The 24,291-nt window shown below is 41.8% G+C and overlaps 1 protein-coding gene across 1 annotated transcript in view; it reads right to left on the bottom strand.

Annotated features, from left to right (window-relative positions):
• Nucleotides 1-21,512, bottom strand: part of LOC139552058 (epidermal growth factor-like protein 7) — a 32,332-nt gene extending 10,820 nt beyond the window's left edge. The window contains exons 1-3 of the mRNA XM_071363428.1: nucleotides 21,295-21,512; nucleotides 7,939-8,208; nucleotides 6,925-7,050 (exon numbers count right to left, since the gene is read on the bottom strand). Of these exons, the coding sequence (XP_071219529.1) occupies nucleotides 6,925-7,050; nucleotides 7,939-8,018 (206 nt within the window). The 5' untranslated portion in view covers nucleotides 8,019-8,208; nucleotides 21,295-21,512. The remainder of the gene's footprint in view (nucleotides 1-6,924; nucleotides 7,051-7,938; nucleotides 8,209-21,294) is intronic.
• Nucleotides 21,513-24,291: the final 2,779 nt, after the last annotated feature.

Raw genomic sequence — 24,291 nt, 5'->3', positions numbered from 1 at the left:
TTATTCACTGTAGTATTTTTGTGGACATTACTGTAGTATACTGTAGTATTTACAGTTTACTATAGTATAAATACTGTAGTTAAAAATACATACAAAAAAGTATATAGAAGTATATATTATAGTAATTATATGATATAGTAATTTTTGCGGACTGTAGTATTTACTAGTGTTTTTGTGAATATTTTTTTTGCGGACATTACTGTAGTATTTACTGTAGTGTTTTTGCGGTCTGTAGTAGGGTTGCAAAGGGTCGGAAACTTTCCGGTAAATTTATGGAAGTTTTCCGGAAATTTTCCATGGGAAGTTAAAACCTGTTATGGCTGCAGCCAGACGTCATCCCGACGCCGGTACACCTATGACAACATCCAGCTCAAGTGCACGGCGCGAAATTCAAAATCTATTTTTTTCTATAAATTAAATATTTAACTTTCACACATTGACAAGTCCAATACAGCATTTGAAAGATAAACATCTTGTCAATCCAGCCAACATGTCCGATTTGTTTAATGTTTTACAGAGAAAACACCACATATATTTATGTTAGCTCACCACCAAATAAAAAAGGAGGACAGACATTTTTCACAGCACAAGTAGGATGCAAGTAGCATGCACAAGCCAACCTAACTAACCTAGAACCAACCTAAATAACCTAGAAAAAACTACCTCAGATGACAGTCCTATAACATGTTACACAATAAAGCTATGTTTTGTTCGAAAAATTTGCATATTTTAGCTATAAATCAGTTTTACATTACTGCTACCATCATAGCCACCATCACAGCTACAGTCAGAAATCGCACGGGAGTAGCCAGAGAAAATACAGACACCAACGTCAACTACTAATTACACATCATAAAACATTTCAGAACAATATATGGTGGATAGCTAATGAAAGAATAAGATCTTGTGAACAGAGCCAATATTTCCGATTTTTGAAGTGTTTTACAGCGAAAACACAATATATCGTTATATTAGCTTACTACAATAGCTAGCACACAGCAGCATTGATTCTAGTCAAACGGTAGCATAGCACAGTTCGACAGATATATGAAAAAGCATCCCAAATTGGGTCCTTATCTTTGTTGATTTTCCATCAGAATGTTCTCCAAGGGGTCCTTTGTTCAGAAATGTCTTTATTTCGATCCAGAACGAACAATTTCCCTCTTGAATTAGCAAGCACACTGGCAGTGCAACGCTAACCTCTCCATCTTGAAAAAATTATTGCGTCGCATCACGTCTAAAGTCCAGAATACATTTCAATAATATAATTAAAGTATATTGAAAAAACATACTTTAGGATGATATTGTGACATGTATCAAATAAAATCGAAGCCAGAGATCATATTCACCTATAACGACGGTTTTCCAGGAGGCTACTCCAGATCCAACTTCGCGCCTTCCAGAAAAAATAAAGTGCGCACTTCTCACTCCAAGATGTTGTATACAATCCCTGACCGAGATAATCAAGTGATTTCTTCTCTCACTTCCGCATGACACCCAGAGGAAGGCGTATGACGTGTTTCTACAGTCCTAAGTGACATGCCCTTTTATAGACAAGGGCTTGAAAAGCGACATCGATTTTGGAAATCTCACTTCCGGATAGGAAATGGGCTGTAAAAATTGTTCTGTTCCACTTAGAGAAATAATTAAAACGGTTTTAGAAACTAGAGACTGTTTTCTATCCAATAGTAATAATAATATGCATATTGTAAGAGCAAAAATTGATTAAGAGGCCGTTTGAAAATTTGCACATATTTTCCAGTTTTTCAATACGCCCCCTGCAGCCATAACAGGTTTTAAGCCCGGGAATTTTGGGAATTTTGCTTAAATTAGTTTATAACAGTGAACCTTTTTTTGTGGGATACACATAAGGCAATTCTAGGTCTTGTGGCATATTTTGGTTAAACTATCCCCAATTGAATGGAATTGCAACCCTCTGCATGCACAGTGCATTCTTACATCACATGTACATCTGATTCTCAAGATCTTGCACACTAACGAGATGCTATTGAGCCCACACTACTACACTGTCTGAGCTAAGGACTACATTTTTTCTGGTAAGTTTGGATAACAATACTGGGAGGGGTGAATGTATTTTATATGACATACATTATTTTTTGTTAACTAGTAAATAGTAGCCTACAGCAAAGTTTGTTTAAATCATTTCTAACTTGTTAACAATTTCTGCTAGTTAGTTTTTAGCTTTCCTGCTAACTGAGGAGTATTAATTCACCTGTTTCCATACATGTTTCATTTTATCTTACAAAGGAGTTGTTCAAATCTTACTGCTTAACCATTTATCTGTACATGGAAATGTATTTGGGTTTTTTATAACTCATTTTCCCCCTAATCTTTACAGGAAAATGCCACGGGCACTATCTGATGTGTGGAGAAATTTCAGTGCAGCTAATGTAGAAGGAAAAGCTGTGTACATTTGCACATACTGTGCGAAATCATATGTGAAGAATGCAACAAAGATGCAGAACCATCTGGCCAAGTGCATAAAGTTCCTTCAGCGTTCACCATAAGCAACCTCTGACAAAAGTCCCTCCACTTCTATGAGAGGTGAAAATGGTGAATCAGACACCTTTTCGATAGCAGCAGCTCATGGTCCTCCTGGAATCAGAAGTTTTTTTGAGTCAATGGAGGAACGTAGTCATAGAAATGCTGATGAATGTCTTGCTCGAGCTGTGTATGCAACTGGTTCACCTCTGATGCTCACAGGCATTGTATATTGGAAGAGATTTCTGAATGTTCCTCGCCCAGCATACACCCCTCCAACCAGACATGCTATATCTACTCATTTGCTGGATGCAAAGTTCAACAGAGTTAAAGGTAAGATCAAGCAAATCATAGAGAAAGCAGACTGTATTGCAATAATCTCTGATGGGTGGTCGAAATGTTTGTGGGCAAGGAATAATTAACTACATCATCTCCACCCCTCAACGAGTATTCTACAAGAGCACAGACACAAGGGACAGACACACAGGTCTCTACATTGCAGATGAGCTGAAGGCATTCATCAATGACCTTGGACCACAAAAGGTATTTGCACTGGTGACAGACAATGCTGCGAACATGAAGGCTGCTTGGTCTAAAGTGGAGGAGTCCTACCCTCACATCACACCCATTGGCCGTGCTGCTCATGCATTGAATCTGCTCCTCAAGGACATCATGGCACTGAAAACAATGGATACACTCTACAAGAAAGCCAAGGAAATGGTTAGGTATGTGAAGGGTCATCAAGTTATAGCAGCAATATACCTCACCAAGCAAAGTGAGAAGAATAAGAGCACCACATTGAAGCTGCCCAGCAACACCCATTGGGGTGGTGTTGTCATCATGTTTGACAGTCTCCTGGAGGGGAAGAAGTCTCTCCAAGAAATGTCCATATCACAGTCTGCCGATATGGACAGCCCCATCAAGAGGATCCTCCTGGATGATGTATTTTGGGAGAGAGTGGTAAGCAGCCTGAAACTTCTGAAACCTATAGCAGTAGCCATTGCACGGATTGAGGGAGACAATGCCATCCTGTCTGATGTTCAGACTCTGCTTACAGATGAAAGAGAAGAAATCCGTACTGCTCTGCCCACTTCACTGTTGCTCCAAGCAGAGGAAACTGCAGTTCTGAAATACATCAAAAAGTGTGAAGACTTCTGCCTGAAGCCCATACACGCCGCAGCGTACATGGACCCCAAGTATGCTGGCGAAAGCATCCTGTCTGGTGCAGAGATCAACAAGGCCTATGGTGTCATCACTACCGTGTCTCGCCACCTTAGCCCGGATAAGGGCAAGGTTCTTGGCAGTCTGGCGAAGTACACTTCCAAGCAAGGGCTTTGGGATGGAGAGGCAATATGGCTGTCGTGCCAACATATTTCATCAGCCACCTGGTGGAAGGGATTTGTGGATCTGAGGCTCTTTCCCCTGTTGCCTCCATCATCCTCCAAATCCCACCAACATCAGCCGCCTCAGAGCGCAACTGGTCCTTGTTTGGGAACACCCACACCAAAGCACGCAACAGGTTGACCAATACAAGGGTTGAAAAATTGGTGGCCATCCAGGCAAATCTGAGGATTTTCGAGCCTGACAACGAGCCATCCTCAACAAGGTTGGAAAGTGACAGTGAAGATGAGGCCTCAGTCTGATGTTCAAGAGGTGGACATTGAGGAGGTCCAGGGAGAAGACATGGAAGCCTGAGAGGAAGACAACCAAAGCTTTAGTTTCTAGACTATCATTTTACAGATGTGTGTTGAAAACGTTTTTGGGAGATGCGATGGATCATTGGGGGTCATTCAATATTCCCTTTCTTTTGTTGTTCAGTGAAATCATCCCATGTGAAGAGTCAACTCATTTATAAAGTTCAATTCATAACTAAATTGTTTTTTAAATTTCTATTGGAAGGATATAAAAATGTGCAATTATGTCTACTTATGAAAAGGTAAAAGGTTTATGTTTCTGTCTCCATATGATATGGTAAATATATCCAATGCAAAAAACATCTACATTTAAATGGTATTAATATGAATTTGCATATATTTCTGTTAATTCCCATAAATTCCCGTTAATTCCCACAGAAAGTTTCCATCTCTGAATACTCCCCAAAATGTGCAACCCTAGTCTGTAGTATACTGTAGTATTTACTATGGTATACTACATTATACTACACAATTATATAGTAAGTACTACACATGATCGATGGATATAGTATTCTACAGTATACTACAGGGAGAGAGAGAGCGAGAGAGAACAAGAGAGTGGGGAGAAAGAAATGAGCGTGATAGAGACAAGGGGGGTAGAGAGAGAGAGAGAGAGAGAGAGAGACAAAATCAGAGATAAAGAGAGGACAGTGCCTTGTCTTCTGCTGGATGGGTAAGGCTCCTCTACTCTGCTCATCAACTCTGTCAAAACACATTAGGAGCCCTTTACCTTCTTTAGAGCATAGCCCAACTAACAAATAAACATTGAATAACATTGTATAAACTGTAGCAACTGTCGCAGAGATGAATGCGTTGCATGAGGTTGGCTGAGGCAAGACTGTATAGACCCAATGCTAAATATGTTACAGCTGGGAGCAGACCAGACGTTGGCCCTTGCTCGTGCAGAGTTAATGGTTATGTATTGGCAGTTTGGTAGTTTGGGCAGAGTTGAATGGGAAGTGATATGGACCTTGTGGTGGCATTAGCATGGTATTATGATAAGATTAGGTATTGGTATTTTATTAGGATCCCCATTAGCTGTTGCAAAAGCAGCAGCTACTCTTCCTGGGGTCCACACAAAACATGAAACATAATACAGAATGACATAATACAGAACATTAAAAAACAAGACCAGCTCAAGGACAGACCTACATACATTTTTATAAAGGCACACCTGGCCTACTTATCAATACATACACACAAACTATCTAGGTCAAATATGGAAGAAGGCGTTGTGCCGTGAGGTGTTGCTGTATCTGTTTTTGAAACAAAGTTTGGTGTTTATTTGAGCAATATGAGATGGAACGGAGTATCGCAATATCGGCTCTATATAATACTGTACACTTTCTTGAATTTGTTCTGGATTTGGGGACTGTGAAAAAAGAACTGGTGGCATGTCTTATGTGGTAAGTCTGTGTGTCAGAGCTGTGTGTAAATTGACTATGCAACCAATTTGTGCTTTTCAACACATTAATGTTTCTTATAAAAAGAAGTGATGCAGCCAGTCTCTCCTCAACTCTCAGCCAAGAGTGACTGGCATGCATATAATTTATATCAGCCCTCTAATTACAATTAAGAGCAAAACGTGCCGCTCTGTTCTGGGCCAGCTGCAGCTTAACTAGGTCTTTCCTTGCAGCACTCAACCACACGGCTGGACAATAATCAAGATTAGACAAGACTAGAGCCTGCAGAACTTGCTTTGTGGAGTGTGGTGTCAAAAAAGCAGAGTATTTCTTTATTATGGACAGACCTCTCCCGATCTTTACAACCATTGAATCTATATGTTTTGACCATGACAGTTTACAATCTTAGGTAACACCAAGTTATTTAGTCTCCTCAACTTGTTCAACACCCACACCATTCATTACCAGATTCAGCTGAGGTCTAGAACTTAGGGAAGGCTTTGTACCAAATACAATGCTCTTAGTTTTAGAGATGTTCAGGACCAGTTTATTACTGGCCACCCATTCCAAAACAAACTATAACTCTTTGTTAAGGGTTTCAGTGACTTCATTAGCTGTGGTTGGTGATGTGTAAATGGTTGAATCATCAACATACATGGACACACATGCTTTGTTTAATGCCAGCGGCAGGTCATTGGTAAAAATAGAAAATAGAGGGCCTAGAGAGCTGCCCTGCGGTACACCACACTTTACATGTTTGATATTAGAGAAGCTTCCATTAAAGATAACCCTTTGAGTTCTATTGATAGATAGCTCTCCACAATATGGCAGAGATTGAAAAGCCATAACGCAAACGTTTTTTTCAACAACAGGTTATAGTCAATAATATCAAAGACTGCACTGATATCTAACAGTACAGCTCCCACAATCTTCTTATTATCAATTTATTTCAACCAATCATCAGTTATTTGTGTCAGTGCAGTATGTGTTGAATGCCCTTCTCGATAAGCATGCTGAAAGTCTGTTGTTAATTTGTTTACAGAGAAATAGCATTGTATTTGGTCAAACACAATTTTTTCCAACAGTTTGCTAAGAGCTGGCAGCAAGCTTATAGGTCTGATGTTAGAACCAGTAAAGGCCGCTTTACCACTCTTGGGTAGCGGAATGACTTTGTCTTCCCTCCAGGCCTGAGGACAAAGACTTTCCTCTAGGCTCAGATTAAAGATATGACCGATAGGAGTGGCTACAGAGTCAGCCACCATGTTTGCAGTGACAGCGATAGTAACAGTGATCGTGATCGTGACAGTCATGGCTATGTCTCTTACTTGTAGGTGCTGCAGAAGCGGTGCCCCTGACACAGGGTGATGTAGGGCTTGTGAACGGGCTGGACGAACGACTCTGTCGTCGTGACTACACTGCTGTGATGGACGTCTCTGCCACACACCCTCCTCCTTAAACCGCACACACACGTAGGAACACATAGGTGAGACCACACACACAGGTATAACCGCACACACTGGAGAGGTATTCTTTGGGACATATGAGGACTGTCTCTGTTGTTAAATCAGTCTGTCACTATTAGTTTAACAGCTAGCTACACACCAAGTCATGAAATTCATCATAATCATAATTATTTTACATCAAATTAACCATTTACATAATGTTGGTAGTTAAATTACTGACAGGAATCTTCATGGTTTAAATGTGAAATTACACCACTTACACTATTACCTCTGAAGCATTCACCTATAGATTGTGCTGCATCAGGGGACAGTTTAATTAAGACTGTATTTCAACCTTACTATATGGTATCTGAACCAGTCTATGTGGTCTCTTAACCAGTCTGGAAACTAAACAGTCCATCAAGCATTTTAACTCTCAATTGATGACGTGACCTTGAGGTCTCTATGTGTCAGTGGAGGTTAGCTGACATGTAATTGATGCTGATTGGCCGATGTAATCGCCAATGAAAGTGTCAGAGTTGAGAGTCACCTCTGACCTTTCATCGCCCTTTGACCTCTCGCGAGGGCTCTACTTTGTTTTGGTCTCTATAAAAATCAACTGAGATCTCAAAAATAGAACCTGCATCTCCTCAGAGTTGACCTAAGTCTAATAATCTAAGAACTGTTATCTGGCCAATCAGTACACATTTACTCAGGGTGAGAATGTCAAGAGAAGCAAATAACCTTTTAAAATAAATAGCTCCCAATTAAGTGAGTGGCTAGTCTGTAACTGAAGCTAGCCACCCATGTAGCCGAGACGTCCCAAGGACCAAAGCTGACCGACCAATGAGTGACAGCCAATAACAAGCACAGGAAGTGGAATGAGGGAGCGGTTACCCGTGATGACCGTGGAACTGTGGAGTGGCCGTGACATGGAGGAGGAAGAGAGAGGAAGAGAGGAGGAGTGTTTGGTACATGTCTCCCTCTTTTTTCCCCCACCTTCCCTCACTCTTTTCCTCACTCTCTCTCTCTCTCTCTCTGTCAGTCTGATGGGAGAAGAAGGGAGGATGAGGGGGAGTAGGAGGGGAGAATGGCTGTGGCAGGGCTTCCTCTCTCTCTGCTGTTACGGCTCCTTGTGTTGACCTCCAGGAGGATGATGCCAGCTACCTGTAGCGACACAGAGAGAGAGACAAACACAGAGGTTAGGTGTTATGCATTTCCACTTGATGTTTCCACTCCACTTGTGATGCACAGAAGACTAGTTTGAACCCCAATTGGTCATAGTAACATTTTGCACATTTGAAAGAAACCATGTTAGAAATACATTCAGAGACACGACGAGCTTACTTCTTCACTTTCATATCTCATGTGGAAGACATCCAGTGTTACCCCCACAGACATACGCAAACACACCCTGACGGAAAAACCACATGATTTCACATGTGGGAAAATCACAATATTTGATGTGAAATGAGCAGTGAAGTGAAGTGTTCCAAAAATCACATGATTTCACGTGATCACGTTTTTACGTGTAGTTCCACGTTACCGCGTTTCTTTACACGTCACACTATCACATTAACTTCACATAAGATCGCGTGGTCACATGGAAACGTGTTTTTGGAACACTCCGCATGTGACCACATGTGAAATTCATGGCAATCCATCTCCTAAAAACACTCCTAATATCAGTTCCCACACCATTCCAGCAAACGTACTGTATCTCTATAGCAGCATATGGGCCACTTGAGATAGACTCACTCTGACCAATGAACGCGGCCATGCTGTTAGCTGTGTCGTGTCAGCGAGAACACTAAAGCCCCCCTCCTCCTCCTCCCCTCTCACTCCTCCAAATCTCAAGAGCTTTACCCCGAGCTACCCTGAGTTAGAAAGCATTAGAGACCATTAGATGAAGTGATGCAGTCAAAGGTCCGGATAGAGGACATTAAACAGTCTCAAAGTCCAGATTTCAACCCTCCTCTACACAGCTTAGTCATAAACAATCAGTTTTAAAAGGGCAGGTAGGGTTGAGCACGTTGCGAAGTTACAGACTTACTGCTTGACTTTGCACCACAAATAAAGTTCTGGAGTGATAGTGTAACATGGACAGAAGTGGACAATGTAATACTTTGAGTTAAAACAGCTGATACACATACTGTTATAATACTATGCAAAGTTTGAATCTGCAGTGAAGAGTATGGCTCTGTTACTACATTCTGACGTTGTAATGGAATGGAGTTGGACAATGCCACTTAATATAATGTTTACATACCCTACATTACTCATCTCATATGTATATACTGTACTCGATACCATCTACTGCATCTTGCCTATGCCGTTCTGTACCATCACTCATTCATATATCTTTATGTACATATTCTTCATCCTTTTACACTTGTGTGTATAAGGTAGCTGTTGTGAAAATGTTACGTTAGATTACTCGTTGGTTATTACTGCATTGTCGGAACTAGAAGCGCAAGCATTTCGCTACACTCGCATTACCATCTGCTAACCATGTGTATGTGACAAATAAAATTTGATTTGATTTTTGACACAGAGACACACACAAACACACACGCACACGCAGAGAAAGAAAGAGAGAAAGAAAGAAAGCGAGAGAGGTAAAGTCAGGGACTCAGAGGAACAGTAAGACTCTCTCCATTGTATTATAAAAAAATGTGGCAGTGATTAACATACCAGCACTGAAATTCATTTCACTTGACTTCAAATGACTCGTTCAACATTCACTACATTCACACAGGTCATATCTTCACTGTATTCATAACATGTAGCCATGTATTTTCTCTTACGCTCGGTACGTGACTCTAGTCTCCCTACCGCAGCTATTTGTATGAACGACAGAGCCCCTCATCTTGAAAAGCTTAACGTAATCAACCCAGTTATTGACGTATAACGACCCCCCGAGCTTTGGTTAAAATAGATTTGAGTGTGCTTCCTTGGTGGTTGCTCTTAAAAACGGCGGCCGTAAAAGTGAAGGAGTTCAGACGATAGGTAGCGGTAGGGGGTACAGTAACCAGATTTAGCACTTTGGTTACTATACCCCATCCACTCAGAACACAGTTCACGACTGACTGTAAAGATGCTATGAGCCATGTTTGTGCCTTATGCACTGCGTCTGAGCTAGATTGTTTGTCGGATGCTCAAGGTGGTAGGTTGTGTTTATGTGTGTGTGTGTGTGTGTGTGTGTGTGTGTGTGTCTTTGTCTGTGTCTGTGTGTAAACATGGACCTTTCTCTCTGCTGGGTTAATGTTAACGTTCCCTGCTAACCCCCATTATGTAGACTGGCGCTGGACCCCTACGGTCGCAAAATGATGACCTGTCATTAAAGGACCGTTTATCCGTCACGCCACACCACAGCCAGGGCCACAGGGCCACAGGGAAAGAGGTGGCATCATGGGTTGTGGCATCATGGGTGCATTAACCCCCCCATTACCCAGTACATTTTTATAGCTCTGTTATATTGTCTATTGACCCACACCCTCACCAAGGCAACATGCACACACATACACACACATACATCCTGTGTGAGGCCGGGCTGAACTCACACTGAGTCGTCTCTCAGAACATAAAGTGAAGATAGATCTCCCTCCAGCTCTGGCCCATACTCTCTTCCTTGCTCCCTTACTCCGTTAGATGTACGGAGAGTTATAGCAGGAGTTTGATTAACCTTCAGAAGAGAAGGGGGTACTCTGACTCTGAAAGTTGATTTAGCCTCTAAGAGAGTAGTACGATGGCACTACAGTTAACCTGGAGTTGATCCTATAGGCATGGGCCTTGGGTTTTCTTCTAGCCTATAGCATTATACTAATGTTACCCTGAAGGGTTGCTCTTGGACTTGGGCTTGGGCTAGCAGCTAGCCTGAAAAGTAACAATGAGTTCGCCTGCGTCCCAAATATTCTCTACACAGTGCACCGTGCACCACTTTTTACTACAAACCTATGAGCCCTGGGCAAAAGTAGTGCACTATATAGGAAACAGGGAGCCATTTGCGATGCAGCGTTAGGCTGGAAGTGCCACTAAGCCCTGGCTGACAGTGTGCATGTCTCTCTGATCCTCTACTGGCTCCACGCCCAGAGAGCCGACAGGCAAACCTTACTCAGCCTGTGTTCATTCACAAATCGCCACAGCTATGGCAGAGTATCAAATCAAATCAAATCATATTGGTCACATACACATGATTAGCAGATGTTATTGCGGTTGTAGCGAAATGCTTGTGTTTGTAGCTCCAACAGTGCAGTAATATCTAACAATTCAAAACAAAACACACAATAAACACAAACCTAAAAGTAAAAGAATGGAATTAAGGAATACATAAATATTAGAATGAACAATGTCGGAGTGGCATAGACTAAAATGCAGTAGAATAGAATACAGTATATACATATGAGAGGAGTAAAGCAAAAATATGTAAACATTATTAAAGTGACTAGTGTTCCATTATTAAAGTGGCCATTGATTTAAAGTCTACAGTTGAAGTCGGAAGTTTACATACACCTTAGCCAAATACATTTAAACTCAGTTTTTCACAATTCCTGATATTTAATCCTAGTAAAAATACCCTGTCTTAGATCAGTTAGGATCACCACTTTATTTTAAGAATGTGAAATGTCAGAATAATAGTAGAGAGAATGATTTATTTCAGCTTTTATTTCTTTCATCACATTCCCAGTGGGTCAGAAGTTTCCATACACTCAATTAGTATTTGGTAGCATTGCCTTTAAATTGTTTAACTTGGGTCAAATGTTTCGGGTAGCCTTCCACAAGCTTCCCACAATAAGTTGGGTGAATTTTGGCCCATTCCTCCTGACAGAGCTGGTGTAACGGAGTCAGGTTTGTAGGCCTCCTTGCTCGCACACACTTTTTCAGTTCTGCCCACAAATTTTCTATAGGATTGAGGTCAGGGCTTTGTGATGGCCACTCCAATACCTTGACTTTGTTGTCCTTAAGCCATTTTGCCACAACTTTGGAAGTATGCTTGGTGTCATTGTCCATTTGGAAGACCCATCTTTAACTTCCTGACTGATGTCTTGAGATGTTGCTTCAATATATCCACATAATTTTCCTGCCTCATGATGCCATCTATTTTGTGAAGTGCACCAGTCCCTCCTGCAGCAATGCACCCCCACAACATGATGCTGCCACCCCCGTGCTTCATGGTTGGGATGGTGTTCTTCGGCTTGCAAGCCTCCCCCTTTTTCCTCCAAACATAACGATGGTCATTATGGCCAAACAGTTCTGTTTTTGTTTCATCAGACCAGAGGACATTTCTCCAAAAAGTACAATCTTTGTTCCCATGTGCAGTTTCAAACCGTAGTCTGGTTTTTATATGGCGGTTTTGGAGCAGTGGCTTCTTCCTTGCTGAGCGGCCTTGTCGATATAGGACGATATAGGACTCGTTTTACTGTCGATATATGTCGATATAGGACTCGTTTTACTGTGGATATAGATACTTTTGTACGTGTTTCCTCCAGCATCTTCACAAGGTCCTTTGCTGTTGTTCTGGGATTCATTTGCACTTTTCGCACCAAAGTACGTTAATCTCTAGGAGACAGAACGCCTCTCCTTCCTGAGCGGTATGACGGCTGCGTGGTCCCATGGTATTTATACTTGCGTACTATTGTTTGTACAGATTAACGTGGTACCTTCAGGCATTTGGAAATTGCTCCCAAGGATGAACCAGACTTGTGGAGGTCTACAATTTTTTTCCTGAGGTCTTGGCTTATTTCTTTTGATTTTCCCATGATGTCAAGCAAAGAGGCACTGAGTTTGAAGTTAGGCCTTGAAATACATCCACGGGTACACCTCTAATTGACTCAAATGATGTCAATTAGCCTATCAGAAGCTTCTAAATCCATTACATCATTTACTGTAATTTTCCAAGCTGTTTCTAGGCACAGTCAACTTAGTGTATGTAAACTTCTGACCCACTAGAATTGTGATACAGTGATTTATAAGTGAAATAATCTGTCTGTAAACAATTGTTGGAAAAATGACTTGTGTCATGCACAAAGTAGATATCTAAACCGACTTGCCAAAACTATAGTTTGTTAACAAGAAATTTGTGGAGTGTTTGAAAAATGAGTTTTAATGACTCCAACCTAAGTGTAAGTAAACTTCCGACTTCAACTGTATGTATATAGGGCAGCATACTTTAAGGTGCAGGGTCACGTAACCGGGTGGAAGCCTCCTAGTGATGGCTATTTAACAGTCTGCTGGCCTTGAGATAGAAGCTGTTTTTCAGTCTCTTGGTCCCAGCTTTGATGCACCTGTACTGAGCTTGCCTTCTAGATGATAGTGGGGTGAACATGCAGTGGCTCGGGTGGTTGTTGTCCTTGATGATCTTTTTGGCTTTCCTGTGACATCGGGTGCTGTAGATGTCCTGGAGAGCAGGTAGTTTCCCCTGGTGATGCGTGGGCAGACCCACCACCCTCTGGAGAGCCCTGCGGTTGCGGGCGGTGCAGTTGCAGTACCAGGCGGTGATACAGATCGACATGATGCTGACAGTTGTTCTTCTGTAAAAGTTTGTGAGGGTTTTAGGTGCCAAGCCAAATTTCTTCAGCCTCCTGAGGTTGAAGAGGCGCTGTGGCGCCTTCTTCACCACACTGTCCGTGTGGGTGAACTACTTCAGATCGTTAGTGGTGTGTACGCTGAGGAACTTGAAACTTTCCACCTGCTCCACTGTGGTCCCGTCAATATGGATAAGGGCGTGCTCCCTCTGCTGTCTCCTGAAGTCCATGATCAGCTCCTCTGTTTTGTCGATATTGAGTGAGAGGTTATTTTCCTGGCACCACACCCCCTCACCTCTACCCTGTAGGCTGTCTTGTCATTGTTGTCGTCTGCAAACTTGATGATTGAGTTGGAGGCGTGCGTGGCCACGCAGTCATGGGTGAACAGGGAGTACAGGAGGGGGCTGAGCACGCAGCGTTGTGGGGCCCCTGTGTTGAGGATCAGCAAAGTGGAGGTGTTGTTTCCTACCTTCACCACCTGGGGGCGCCCCGTCAGAAAGTCCAGGACACAGTTGCACAGGTCGGGGTTCAGACCCAGGGCCCCGAGCTTAATGATAGGCTTGGAGGGTACTGTGGTGTTGAAGGCTGAGCTATAGTAAATGAACTGCATTCTTGCATAGGTATTCCTCTTGTCCAGATGGGATAGGAAAGTGTGCAGTGCAATGGCGATTGCATCGTCTGTGGATCTAGTGGGGCGGTAAGCAAATTGAAGTGGGTCTAGGGTGTCAGGTAAGGTAGAGGTGATATGTTCCTTAACTTCTTTGGGGTAGGGGGCAGTATTTTCACGTCCGGATGAAAAGCGTGCCCAGAGTAAACGGCCTGCTACTCAGCCATAAAAGCTAGAATATAAATAGTATTAGTAGATTTGGATAGAAAACACTCTGAAGTTTCTAAAACTGTTTGAATGATGTCTGTGAGTATAACAGAACTCATATGGCAGGCAAAAACCTGAGAGAAAATCCAACCAGGAAGTGGGAAATCTGAGGTTGGTCGATTTTCAACTCAGCTCCTATTGAAGATACAGTGGGATATTGGTAATGTTGCACTTCCTAAGGCTTCCACTAGATGTCAACAGTCTTTAGAACCTTGTCTGATTCTTCTACTGCGAAGTGGGGCCGAATGAGAGGGGATTGAGTAAGGTCTAACATGACCTGAACATGCGCTGACCATGCGCGTTCATGTGAGAGCGAGCTCTGTTCCATCGCACTTCTGAAGACAAAGGAATTCTCCGGTTGGAACATTATTGAAGAATTATGTTAAAAACATCCTAAAGATTGATTCAATACTTCGTTTGTCATGTTTTTACGGACTGTAATATAACTTTTGAAACTTTTCGTCCGTACTTTCCGCTGGACTTGCCTGTGCATCGTGAGTTTGGAAAGTGTACTGAACGCTAGAATAACAAGGAGGAATTTGGACATAAATGATGGACAATATCAAACAAAACAAACATTTATTGTGGAACTGGGATTCCTGGGAGTGCATTCTGATGAAGATCATCAAAGGTAAGTGAATGTTTATAATGCTATTTCTGACTTTTTTTGACTGCACAATATGGCGGATATATTTTTGTCTTGATTGGGATCTGAGCGCCGACCTCAGATTATTGCATGGTTTGCTTTTTCCGTAAAGCTTTTTTGAAATCTGACACAGCGGTTGCATTAAGGAGAAGTGCATCTAAAATTCCACACACTTGTATTTTCATCAACATTTATAATGAGTATTTCTGTAAATTGATGTGGCTCTCTGCAAAATCACCGGATGTTTTGGAACTTCTGAACGTAACGCGCCAATGTAAACTCAGATTTTTGGATATAAATATGAACTTACCGAACAAAACATACATGTATTGTGTAACATGAAGTCCTATGAGTGTCATCTGATGAAGATCATCAAAGGTTAGTGATTAATTTTATCTATATTTCTGCTTTTTGTGAATCCTCTCTTTGTTGGAAAAATGGCTGTGTTATTCTAGGAATAGGTACTCAACCAAACATAATCGTTTGGTTTGCTTTCGTCGTAAAGCCTTTTTGAAATCGGACACTGTGGCTGGATTTACAACAAGTGTATCTTTAAAATGGTGTAAAATATATGTATGTTTGAGGAATTTTAATTCTGGGATTTCTATTGTTTTCAATTTGGCGCCCTGCAGTTTCACTGGCTGTTGTAGAGGTGAGACGCTACCGTCCCACGTACCCTAGAGAGGTTAACTAGCCTCTCAGAGCACTTCATGATGACAGGAGTCAGTGTTACGGGGTGATAGTCATTTAATTCAGTTACCTTTGCTTTCTTGGGTACAGGAACAATGGTGAACATCTTGAAGCAAGTGGGGACAGCAGAAGCATGCTCTGAGGACGCGGCTAGGGATGCTGTCTGGGCTGGCAGCCTTGCGAGGGTTAACACGCTTAAATGTTTTACTCACGTTGGCCACGGAGCAGGAGAGCCCACAGTTCTTGTCCGCGATGTGGCAGGTATTCACTTTGTAGTCCGTGATTGTCTGTAGACACTGCAACATACGTCTCGTGTCTGAGCCGTTGAATTGCGACTCCATTCCGTCTCTATACTGACGTTTTGCCTGGTTGATTGCATTACGGAGGGAATAACTACACTGTAAGTATTCTGCCATATTCACAGTCACCTTGACATGGTTAAATGCGGTGGTTCACACTTTCAGTTTTGCGCGAATGCTGCCATTTATTAACGGTTTTTGGTTATGGTAGGTTTTAAAAGTCACAGTGGGTACAACATCTCCTATACACTTCCTGATAAACTCAGTCACCGTATCCATATATTCGTCGATGTTAAACCATCTTTAAGCGTGGACTCCGATTGGTCAGACCAGCGTTGAATGGTCCTTAGCATGGGTACCTGTTTGAGTTTCTGCCTATAGGAGGGGAGGCGCAAAATGGAGTCGTGATCAGATTTGCCAAAGAGAGGGCTGGGGAGGGCCTTGTAGGCATTTCGAAAAGCTGAGTAGCAGTGGTCTATTTTCTCAGAGCGGGTGCTACAGCCAATGTGTTGGTAGAACTTCGGTAGCGTTGTCCTCAAATTTGCTTTGTTAAAATCCCCAGCTACAATATATGTGTTTTCCAGTTTGCATAAAGTCCAGTGATGTTCTTTGAGGGCCGTCGTGGTATTGGCTTGAGGGGGAATATACACGGCTGTGACTATAACCGAAGATAATTCTCTTGGGAGGTAATACGGTTGGAATTTGATTGTGAGGTATTCTAGGTCGGGTGAACAAAAGGACTTGAGTTTCTGTTTGTTATCACAATCACACCATGAGTACTCCCCAGCCTTTCTTCTTCCCTGAGAGTTAATTATTCCTGTCCAGCTAGCTGGATGGTCAAAGACAGTATATCCCGAGAGAGCCATGTATCCGTGAAACAGAGCAATATAAAATATATTTTTTGATTTGTTTAACACTTCTTTGGTTACTACATGATTCCATATGTGTTATTTCATAGTTTGATGTATTCACTATTATTCTACAATGTAGAACATTTAAAAAATAGAGAAAAATGAGTAGGTGTGAGTAGGTGTGTCCAAAGTTGACTGGTACTGTCTATCTGCGTATATCTATGCTGACTTTAAATTGGTAGAATGGGTGTCACACCGGTTGAAGAAATAGTTAAATAGTTGTTTGCTTGGAAGCCAAAGAGTGATTTTGGGGATTAATATATTGAATCCACAACTCTGGCGCTTCCATACAACATTTTTTACAAACAAAATCCTCTCTAGAAATACATTGAGCCAAGCAGCTAATGCCTGGGTTCACACTACCTGTACAACAGACTCAACATGACACTCCACTCCACAGGTGATAAAGAACTAAATGGGAAAGTCAACCAGGCAATGAAGATCCATTAAAAAACACTTTCCCTTTCCCCATACATAACCCAATATCTCAGTGCCCCCTTCCACCTCTCTCGTCCTGGTTGTATCCCAGCCCCAGGTGACCCCACCCAGCTAGAGAGGGTGCAATGCGGTCTATGCTGACAGACAGACAGATGATGATAGTGTTTGAGAGTGGAGTGCAGAGGAGACCTGGAGGCTGTGTCTGTCTGTCTATCTGTCTAAGTGTGTGTCTGAAAAGGGGTGAGGCTCTATGGAGCCCTGTGTAGAGGGGAGGATATCTCTCTAATGGCTACAGACCAGACAGTAGGATCAGCTTACACAATGTGCCTGTCAGGGGGTTACCAAGGTTGGGCCAAAGGAGGGGCTATGGAGGTGGGGTGGGTGGAAAGACAGATTACCACCACCGTGTCTGAGGGTTTCTCCTCAGAGGTAGTGGAAGGGTGGGGAGGACAAGGGCAGCACAAACATGTACTGCCGTTTCCAGGTACAGTGAAAAAAAGAGAGCGAGTTCTAGGGTGAAGAGCACACACCTCTACCTTCCTGAATGGATGATTTAAGAGGTTGATGTCATTAACCCTGGGGATGTGTGTGTGAGTGCATGAGGTGGGGATTTGAAACTGGCAGAATCATACAGCAATTCAAAGCCCTTGACTCTGACTGATAAAGTCTGTGTATCTCCCTGCCCTGACTGAATGGAGCCCTAAAATACACATATCCCACGTAGGTTGAATCTCAGTTCACACAAAGCACCATCTAACCAAAACTCTCCCTAGCCGAGAACACACTACTCTGAGTTAAATCAGACACGGCCAAGCCAAACAAAACTGAACAGCTACACCTGGACTGATGAATGGGATAATCAAGTGCCGTGAGCTCAGTTAAATATTGATCTAGCTGAGAAATTAAAATAGTGTTATTGCTGCAAATGAGATTGGTAGTCAAATTCAAGACCAGCTATGCCAACACAGTAAATGGATAGAGCATGCGCCCTCGTTGCCCTGGTCTAGTCAATGCATCATGATAATAAAGCAGTTGGCACAAGTGACACATTTCTTACAGTGGCCAAAAGACGGCAGTGTTTTACAATACTTTAATCATTAGATCACACACCGCAAACTTGCCTCAGCCAGAGATGCTCTTGCTCTTTCTCTCTTTCTCTCTCTCTTTCGTTCTTTCTTTCTTTCTTTCTTTCTTTCTTTCTTTCTTTCTCACTCTTGCATACATGCACGCATGCACTTACGTGGGCACAGACGCACACAGAGCGAGAGAAAATGACATCCTATCCTCTTCTCAATACAACAATAAGCTAAAGTTATCGATATTGATTACTAGTCACAGTGCAACTCAATTATTGCCCCCCAAAAAATCTGTAGCATGCAGCCTATGTCCATATCAAAACGAAATTGAGGTGAGCGCATGCATACTGGTTTTGAATGTGCGTAACGGACTGAAAAGAAATAAAAACGTGCAACTCACAAGCAAGTTCTCTGAATACTTATTCCACTGAGCTTTTTTGTAAAATGTCAAATCCAATCACAAAAGTCACAACTGTTCCATGTGCAGCCAAGTAGGCACGCACTGTTCCCTTTACCAAAATGTGAAATTCCCAGCAAAACAGAAAACCCTTTCGGTATAAGACGAAATCCTCAACAGAAAGTTGTGGTGCCTTTTATATTCCACTCGCTCGAGTAGTAAGCATCCCATATGAGTCGTCTTGTGTTTATAGCCTAGTAGTAGTATCTCACTCAGTCAGCCCACATGCAGGTTCGGTCTCTATGAGTAGCCTAACGTCAAAGCGCGCATTGGGGGTAGGTAGCCTATCCAAAACAGCACCTCCTCTAGCTCGAGCCAGCTGGGTGTCCCACGATTGCGACGGGTTGAGGGGGGCACCCTTCGTGACGTCAGCATACGGAGATCTCAATATCAAATAATTTCTGGGTAACAATTATGTACCGTACTGTGATTTAGGTTACATTTTTTTTAAATAATTGCTGCTTAGCAAAGGGCAATTTCTCAAGCAAGGATTTTGCTAGGACTGTCTGGGAGTGGTCTGAGTGGGGAGGAGAAAACTGAAAATTGGGTGTTATTGGCAGAGAGTGATGGAACTCCCTTTTTTATTGGTCTATTAACTAATTAACCGCAAAGTGATGTCACCACGGAAGGCCAAAAACTCCATCCCACCAAAACAGGCTGAAATTTCAGGCAGTCGTTTCAAACAGCTCTTACACCAAAAGGGCATGATCATCATTTTCACAATGTTATTCCAACCTCATAGTGTGGAAATATATATAAAACAGATTAATATCACGTTTTTGACTACAACAGGCATTTAACAAAAGCATTTATATATTTTTTAAATCAGCTGATAATCAATAATATGCTAATATAATTTTCATGCATGCAAAGAAAGTAGCCTAGCCTAATATGTTTAATGTGACTGGATAGTTTAGAATTCTATCATAGTTGGCTGTGGCTTGATCTGAATGGATTCCATTGCTATGGGAGTCAGGGCCGGTTCCAGTCATAAGCGGTTTTAGGCATAAAACTCAGTCGGGGGCTCAATTTACTGGTGAGAGTAAGAATAGTAGAATACACCAGGTGCAATTTGGAAATTTGGTTGTGCACCAGCAGTTTTTCACTTGTTATGTCAGTCACTGAATTAGCCATGCCAGTTAAACATTTCTAGATTGGTAGTTCAAGTGAAATTTCCCACTGGGAACTAGGAGCTTCCTATAATTTATAGCATGTGAACACAGAATTAGTCTAGCTAGCCAGCTATCTAAACTTGTAGTAATAATGGCTGAATACCAAGGGCCCTGACTTCCAAGGGGCCCACATTGATTTTATTTGTCATTCTCACTCAGACATCATATCAATATGGCATAAGTCATTACAAAATGTGTAGAATTGCAGGAAATTAGCTTTAAAACTGCATCAAGTTATCTCCACCCGATGGAAAAATGTGTAGAATTGCAGGAAATTAGCTGTTAAACTGCTAAAATGTTCTCTCTGCCCCATGGCAAAATGAGTAGAATTGCATGACATTTGAAGTGAAAGAGAGCGCAGGACATTGTAAAATTGCAAGTTTTCTCTTCGCCCCATGGCAAGATTTGTCGAATTGCAGAAAACTTGCGTTAAAGCTGCAATATGTTACTTTTTGGCAACCCTACCAAATTCATATAGAAATGTGAGTTATAGATATGTCATTCTCATTGAAAGCAAGTCTAAGAAGCAGTAAATGTGTTCTATGTGCACTATTTCTATGTTTCCCTTTCTTGAGTTTCGTTTTTGCATCTTTTACTTTCAATTTTTTACACCAGCTTCAAACAGCTGAAAATACAATATTTTTGGTCGTTGAAAATATATTTCACAGCGGTTTAGATGGTACAATGATTCTCTACACGATACATTGCTTGTTTTGTCACATATACAGAAATTAGGCAAACTATTCGAATTTTAGCAACCAGGAAATGTCAGAGCGATTTCTGCATATTGCACCTTTAAAACTGTAACATTTTCTTGACACCCCATGGCAAAATGTGTAGAATTGCAGAAATTGTTTTTCTCCACCATCATGAGGGGGGCCACTGAAATGTTTTGCAGTGAGGTGTGGGGCACCCCAACCAACTCTCGCTTAGGGCCCCCAAAAGGCTAGAGCCAGCCCTGATGGGAGTTATGTGGCATCTTTGAACCAGGTTAAGGCCTGAATGTCATTTTACTGCTGGCAGTAAGGATGGCTCAATTAAACCATTCAAATCACACTCAAACATCTCAAACAAGTTAAAATATGTATATATTTTTTCTTCAAAAGTGAATGAAATTATCATCAATTCTGCTTTTTTAGATCAACGAAAAAATAAACTCTCCTTACCCCTCAGTATGAGTTCATGTGGTTGTGCGTCTCTGCGCGCGCGATGAATGGAGGCTGCCATAGGAACCAACCCCGACCACTTGGCAGGCCGTTTAGAATAATCTTCCATCGTTACACAATTTATTTTAAACTCGTACCCACGGTTTTTTATTAGAACAAAACCTCAACGGTTAATTTCTAGATGCTCCCCGTGAACCGACTGACGAAAAATGGAATGGCTTTGGGCGTTTTTCAGTTGCTTTTTATGCAGAGCTTCCTGTGGAACTTAGGAATTGGATGGACAATCCCAAACCGGAATTCCTGTGAGTGTTTCGCGCTGATTAAACCGTTCTACTGCACAAACACTCTCCATCCTGCTCAAACTGCTATGTGAATCACCTTTTGAAGCATTCTCTGCCTACGGACAGTTTTGAGGGAACAAGAAAAAGCGTCCAATGAAGTGATTTGAATTTACAGCTTCAACTTTTGTTTAATAATTAAGAAATCATTGAAAATATATTACATTGTTTCAATTATTGAATTTCAGTTTACTTCCTGAATTGACTCCCATCAATTCGAATTGACCCAAACCCTGGACTGGAACCATCAGATTTTAACCCACAAAATGTTTTATTACATTACAACATAGGCTAATTCAGCACAGCAACATTATTACTGAAAATACAGACACTTCGTGTTCAGAGTTGCAGAGAACATGGAATGACAACCAATGAATAGTCCCAATGCAACCATAATCCATCAAAATTAGTTTATCATAAAAATCTACATTTTAGGCCCTCTTATGCAGCATGAGACCTTTTGCTCCAAGTCGAGTTAAAGCAAAAGCATTGAGGGTGTCATTTTAGGACATTTTTATTGTGCTTTTATTTGGAGTTGGATCGGTCTTTATAAGTTATGATTGTAGTCGTTGTCAACACCTCCAAAACATACTGTACAGTCACTCTCAAAACCTCCGAAACATATAGTCACATCAGCACAGCGATACATAAAATAGAGGACAGTATAACACAGAAATATGGAACCAACGACACAAAGAATAAACATTGAATCATAGTGAGTGAAAACAATTGCCTTCATCCTGGCAAGAGCCGAGTGCTGTATTCACTGCTATTCTTATTAGGTGTGAGGACGTGACATGAGACATGAGGACATGAGGACTCTCCATTGCTGCTTTCTATTTTGTATTGAGCTTAAACGTGTCATAATGTAGTCTATGAATCGTATTTTAGAATCCGTGGTGAATTTGCTGATTTTCATCATGTTTGACTTTGACTCCAACTGGGTGGATGAGGACGTGTGAGAGAGTTATGGGATCTGAGATGTGTTTCTCAGATAAATGTGTGCCTGAGAAGGAGAGGAAACACGGTATTTCATGTTCATTTGATCCGGTCCAGAACTTTTTGGAGGTAAACGGGAAGTGTGTGTCAGTAGCATGTTCAAGATAGAGCACTCTCAATCTATTTCCTTTGAAGCTGAGATTACGATTAGTCAGTTTGACATCCAGTCTTCACTTGTCATGCTAAGTGTACAAAATGACAGACGCACGCACGCTGCACATAAATACTCTAAACAATTACTCATAATGTGTACTCACAACATGTGGCTAAAGCTATTTTGAGTGGCTGCAATGAATCAGAAAAGAAAGCGAGTGTGTGTTTCATCTGTCACCGTGTCATACACACTGACTGGGTATAAACTCAGTAGAGACCATAGGCTACACACTGGCTGCAAAGACTATAAGAACCCATGACTTTGAATTACTCAGTCTTTATCTATGCTGAATAGATTATTTGTACTTTTTTTTTTACATCAAAGGTACATTTAAAATTTGTTCAGAGGTTAACATTTGGTTCACATTTTCTCTGGTAATAATTTTATATTGGTTAACAGATATGTTACAAAACCACCAGAGTAATAGAATAACATATTAGTTAAATGAAAAGACCAAACTTGCTAGGGTTAGCCATGTTTTTATTCCTGAGGTAAGTTTAAAGGCCCAGTGATTTGGGGGTTTAGCCTAGCGATGTGACCCTTTACTGAGATAACAGAGAAGCCTACGTGCTGTAGCACCATGGCTGGGGGTCGCAGGTGACCATACACGCCAACACACACTCAGGACATTCTGTCAAGGGTGAGCGGCAGGAAAGGTTAATGGAACTTGAGACGCAAAAGGTACAAGTGTGTGAGTGTATGTCTGTTTCTCTCAGACAGGAATTATTTTCTTTCTTTGAAATCAAGGCTTGGTCCGATGCAAGCAAAGTTTTGTAGTCTGTGGCATATTGCAGATTTGGCCCAGGAAAAGATGCCGATTGCTGAGACCAAAAAAAAAATGAAGCAAAGCAGCACTTCCTGCCAGAGAGGAAGCAGGAAATGGCTGTGGAAGTGAGATTCTGGAGTCGGGTCCCTTGAAACAATAAAAATCTCACTTGTTCAGGAAACGGACCTGCGTCAAAATGGAACCTGACAGATTTGGCTTTAAGGGCAGAAGCACTGACCTTGGAGAGGGTATGAGAGAAGGGTCGCTGTGCCCATGCTATGGTTTGAAGAATGTCATGAAACATGAACTAACTTTCGTGATGAGCCCTGAGAGGTGCGAGTATAGGAGAGAGGATAGGGTGAGAGATAGTTATAGAGAAAGTGTCATAAGAGAGAGGGAAAGCAAGGTGATAGGTGGTAGAGATGGAAAGAATGGGAATGCTGAGAGAGAGAGAGAGAGAGAGAGAGAGAGAGAGAGAGAGAGAGAGAGAGAGAGAGAGAGAGAGAGAGAGAGAGAGAGAGAGAGAGAGAGAGAGAGAGAGAGAGAGAGAGAGAGAGAGAGAGAGAGAGGTTGGGGGTGGAGGTAGGGTAGAGGAGGGCATACCATACAGTAAATATTATTGTGGCTGACAAACAAATAGGTCTGGAGCGTTCCCACCGCATACCGCCTCTTGTTTATTGTCTGTCTACACAAAAGCATAGGAGTGTGTTTATGTAGAAAGCATTGTTTGTGCCAGTGTG

Source organism: Salvelinus alpinus, chromosome 24, assembly GCF_045679555.1.
Source record: "Salvelinus alpinus chromosome 24, SLU_Salpinus.1, whole genome shotgun sequence".
Classification (NCBI taxonomy): domain Eukaryota; kingdom Metazoa; phylum Chordata; class Actinopteri; order Salmoniformes; family Salmonidae; genus Salvelinus; species Salvelinus alpinus.
This window is presented reverse-complemented; position numbering and strand designations above follow the sequence as displayed.